Source organism: Larimichthys crocea, unplaced genomic scaffold (assembly GCF_000972845.2).
Source record: "Larimichthys crocea isolate SSNF unplaced genomic scaffold, L_crocea_2.0 scaffold148, whole genome shotgun sequence".
Lineage (NCBI taxonomy): Eukaryota > Metazoa > Chordata > Actinopteri > Sciaenidae > Larimichthys > Larimichthys crocea.
The window spans coordinates 693732-697815 of NW_020852030.1; the positions used below are offsets into that span (position 1 = coordinate 693732).

The following is a 4084-nucleotide window of genomic DNA, read 5'->3' on the forward strand; positions in this document are numbered from 1 at the left end:
CTACTACTGCTACTACTACTGCTACTACTACTACTACTGCTACTACTACTGCTACTACTACTACTACTGCTACTACTACTGCTACTACTACTACTACTACTACTACTACAGCTGTGTGGTCGTGCAGATGTTAACATGTTCATTGTTTGTCTGCAGGACAAAGATCGATGAGATCAACCAAAGGAAAGAGGAAGAGCTGAAGGCCATGAACCTCCGCATCCACAAACTACAGTCAGACCTCATGGCAGCCAATCAGGTGAGAGCTCGGTGACTCACAGCCAATCAGGGCAGAGCTCAGTGACTCACAGCCAATGGTTTCTTCAGTCATTCAGGGTTTGTTTGTTTTGTTTCAGGTGTCAGCTGAGCTCAGAGAGCAGCTACAGAGCAAAGAGAAGGAACATGAACTGACTGTACACACTCTGAAGGACCAGGTAACACACACACACACACACACACACAGGAAACAGTGAGTTAGGCAGGGCAAAGTAACCCTCCTTTACCAGGTGTGTTTTCAGCAGCAGTTCACCTGTACACACACCTGTACACACACCTGTACACACACCTGTACACTGCTCAGCAGGTTACAAACCTGTGGACTGTCTGAAGCTTCGATCTCATTGGGCACATCATCGCGGTGCGTTCAGGGGGAGGAGGCGAGGGTTGAAGGGAGGAGCTGAAGTCAAACTGTAGAAAATCTGTTTTCTAATTTTCCTGTAAAGATGCTGCCCTGTCAATATCAATGTCTGTTTCTTTCCCCCTCCTCCTGCTCCTGCTCCTCCTGCTCCTCCTCCTGCTCCTGCTCTCTGTCTTCTTCTTCTGTTTCTATTCGTTCCCTTTTCTTTGTTTTTCTTGCTCACAACTCTTTGTTGGTTTCTTCTTTGTTGGTTTCCTTTCATTCTTTTCGCTTCCCTCTCTCCTGATCTCTCTGCTGCCTCCTGTCTGCGGTGCGTGGGTACTGCAGGTAGCTAATCAGAGTGCAGTCAGTCAGGAGCAGGTGGACAGCATCCTGCAGGAGAACGATGCTCTGAGGACAAACCTAGCTGCTCTAGAACAGGTAAAGACCTGGAGAACATCATGTAGAACCATTACAGTCTAACAGCTCATACACATGGAGAACATCATGTAGAACCATCACAGTCTAACAGCTCATACACATGGAGAACATCATGTAGAACCATCACACCACGTCATCTCTGAGGACTAACCTAGCTGCTCTAGAACTGATAATAAACCTGGAGAACATCATGACTCGACGCTCCTCTGTGTGCTGACCAAGCAGCTTTATAACAGCAGAACATTACAGAACCAGAACAGACACACAACCCCAGATGGTTCCGTTTGGAGCTTCTGTATGAATGACCTCGTTAAAGTTCTGATAATTAGAGATATTCTGAGAACAGCTGGAGAATTTTTTTCTGGGAGCTGCAGGAACTCCTCAAGAACCTGAAACTGGTCTGAACCAGACCTAGAACGTCTCTACCAATGTATGGACTCTTACAGAAACATTATCTAGAACTTTGTACCGTTCATGTTTTTCTTGTAGCTGTGATAAACAGAATTGTGTAGAACTCCTGACTCAGTTTGGACCTGTAACCATTTTACAGGAGAACATTGCTCTGAGGACCAACCTGTGTGCTCTTGAACAGGTAACTGTATCTCAGACCTCCATAGAACCTTTTCTAGAACCTTAACCTCAGACTGATATCTGAAACTAATGCTGGCTCTCAGGAACATCGAACGCTTACCTTTAGTACCTGAAGAATCACCTGTGGAACTGACACAGAACATTAACCCTCGTCCAGACTTCTTAAATCAGACTGAACCTCTGAAACTTAAAGTTTGCTGAAGTCAGTCGATCGTCTGTGGAGGCGACAATGCTGCAGGAACATCTGTATTTTAAACTGATGCAGTCCTCGGTCCAATCAGGAGCAACGACTGAATGTAAACAGGAAGTCATGATGATGATGATGATGATGATGATGATGAAAGTCCTGAGTCTGGAGCAGAAGGTGTCAGTATGAAGTGTGGACTGAAGGTGTGATCAGTCATTTGTTATTGTGAACGCTCGCTGTGTGACCGGAGGAACACGTACACACACGTACACACACATACACACACGTACACACACGTACACACACGTACACACACGTACACACATCACAAACCAGAACCTGGTGTGTCTCTCTTAAACTCTCTGTTTAACGTTCATACTGACTCGATCACCTCCATCACTAAACTCTGCACTGAAGCCTTGTCCCTTTTGATAATGAAGTTATTATAATGTTGTAATAATGTTGTAATAACGTTATATTTCCGTGTTCAGATCCAGACGGTGAAGACTCAGGAGATGAATCTGCTGAGAGAACAGCAGGAGGCGCTGACAGCTGAGCTACAGCAGAGACGAGCTGAACAGGAGAGTCTGTTAGCTCAGAGAGACGACCTGGACTCACAGCTACAGGTAAACACAGCTACAGGTAAACACAGCTACAGGTAAACACAGCTACAGGTGAACACAGCTACAGGTAACCATGAACACAGCTACAGGTAAACACAGCTACAGGTAACCATAAACACAGCTACAGGTAAACACAGCTACAGGTAACCATGAACACAGCTACAGGTAAACACAGCTACAGGTAAACACAGCTACAGGTAACCATGACAACAGTTGTCTTACATCACTTGGAAGCTAACTCGCTGTAATGGAGAAAAGACGACATTTAATTTGAGTTTGAGGAGATTAATAAACTTCTGTCTGTCTGTCTGCCTGCCTGTCTGTCTGCCTGTCTGTCTGTCTGTCTGTCTGCCTGCCTGTCTGTCTGTCTGTCTGTCTGTCTGTCTGTCAGGAGTCGAGTTTTGCAAACAGGAAGTTGTTGGAGCAGCTGACAGAAGAAGGACAAGAGAGAGAGAAACTACTGAGAGAGCTGGACGAGGCCAAGAAGGTACACACCACACACACACACACAGACACACACACACACACACACACACACGCACACGCACACACGCACGCACACACACACACACACAGACACACACACACACACGCACACACACACACACACACACACACACACACATACTAATGATCATCACAACTGAGTGTGAGTGTGTGTGTGTGTGTGTGTGTGTGTGTGTGTGTGTGTGTGTGCAGACAGCAGAGAAGAGGAAGGCGATGTTGGATGACATGGCGATCCAGCTGAACCAGGAGAAGTCTGACCACAAGGAGGCGCTGTCAGACCTCAAACTGCAGCACGAGAAGGAGGTGAGACAGACAGACAGAGAGACAGACAGGCGGACATTCTGATGTTTCCTGTTTAAAATAAAATCTATACAAATACAAACTAACATAACTTCTGTTTTTGTTTCCTCTCCTTGTGTCCTCTCCTTGTTTCCTAACCTCCTCGTTTCCTCTCCTTGTTTCCTAACCTCCTTGTTTCCTCTCCTTGTTTCCTCTCCTTGTTTCCTCTCCCCTCAGGTCCTCGGGGTGAGGGCTCGATATGAGAAGGAGCTTCGAGGACTCCATGAAGACAAGAATCGATCTGAGGAGGAGATCAGACAACAACTGAGAGAGGAGAAGGTGAGGAGGGAGGAGGAGAGGGAGGAGGAGAGGAAGGAGGAGAGGAAGGAGGAGAGGAAGGAGCAGAGGAAGGAGGAGAGGAAGGAGCAGAGGAAGGAGGAGAGGAAATGGTTAAAAACAAGAAGATAAGGAGTCTCTCTGTCTCTGTCTGTCTCTCTGTCTGTCTCTGTCTGTCTCTCTCTGTCTCTGTCTGTCTGTCTCTGTCTGTCTCTGTCTGTCTGTCTCTGTCTCAGGCTCGGACCAAAGAGTTGGAGTGTGTCCAGCAGCGGGTGGACGAGCTGCAGAACCAGGTTCTGTCCATGGAGGGGACTAAAGGCTGGTTTGAGAGACGCCTGAAGGAGGCCGAGGTCAGTCTGTTAGCACCCAGCGTAGGGGTGGGCGATATATCGAATATACTCGATATATCGCGGCTTGTTCTACGTGAGATGTATGAAATGACTATATCGCGACCATCGAGTACTTGTCACGTAAATGTTTTAAGCCGTCAGCATTTAATTCTCCGGA

At 46.9% G+C, this 4084-nt stretch overlaps 1 protein-coding gene across 1 annotated transcript in view; it reads left to right on the forward strand.

Annotated features, from left to right (window-relative positions):
* gripap1 (GRIP1 associated protein 1) overlaps window positions 1-4084 on the forward strand; it is a 34480-nt gene that overhangs the window by 17885 nt on the left and 12511 nt on the right. The window contains 8 exon segments of the mRNA XM_027275546.1: window positions 157-256; window positions 354-431; window positions 962-1054; window positions 2324-2458; window positions 2847-2942; window positions 3155-3265; window positions 3479-3580; window positions 3814-3927. Coding sequence (XP_027131347.1) covers window positions 157-256; window positions 354-431; window positions 962-1054; window positions 2324-2458; window positions 2847-2942; window positions 3155-3265; window positions 3479-3580; window positions 3814-3927 — 829 coding nt within the window.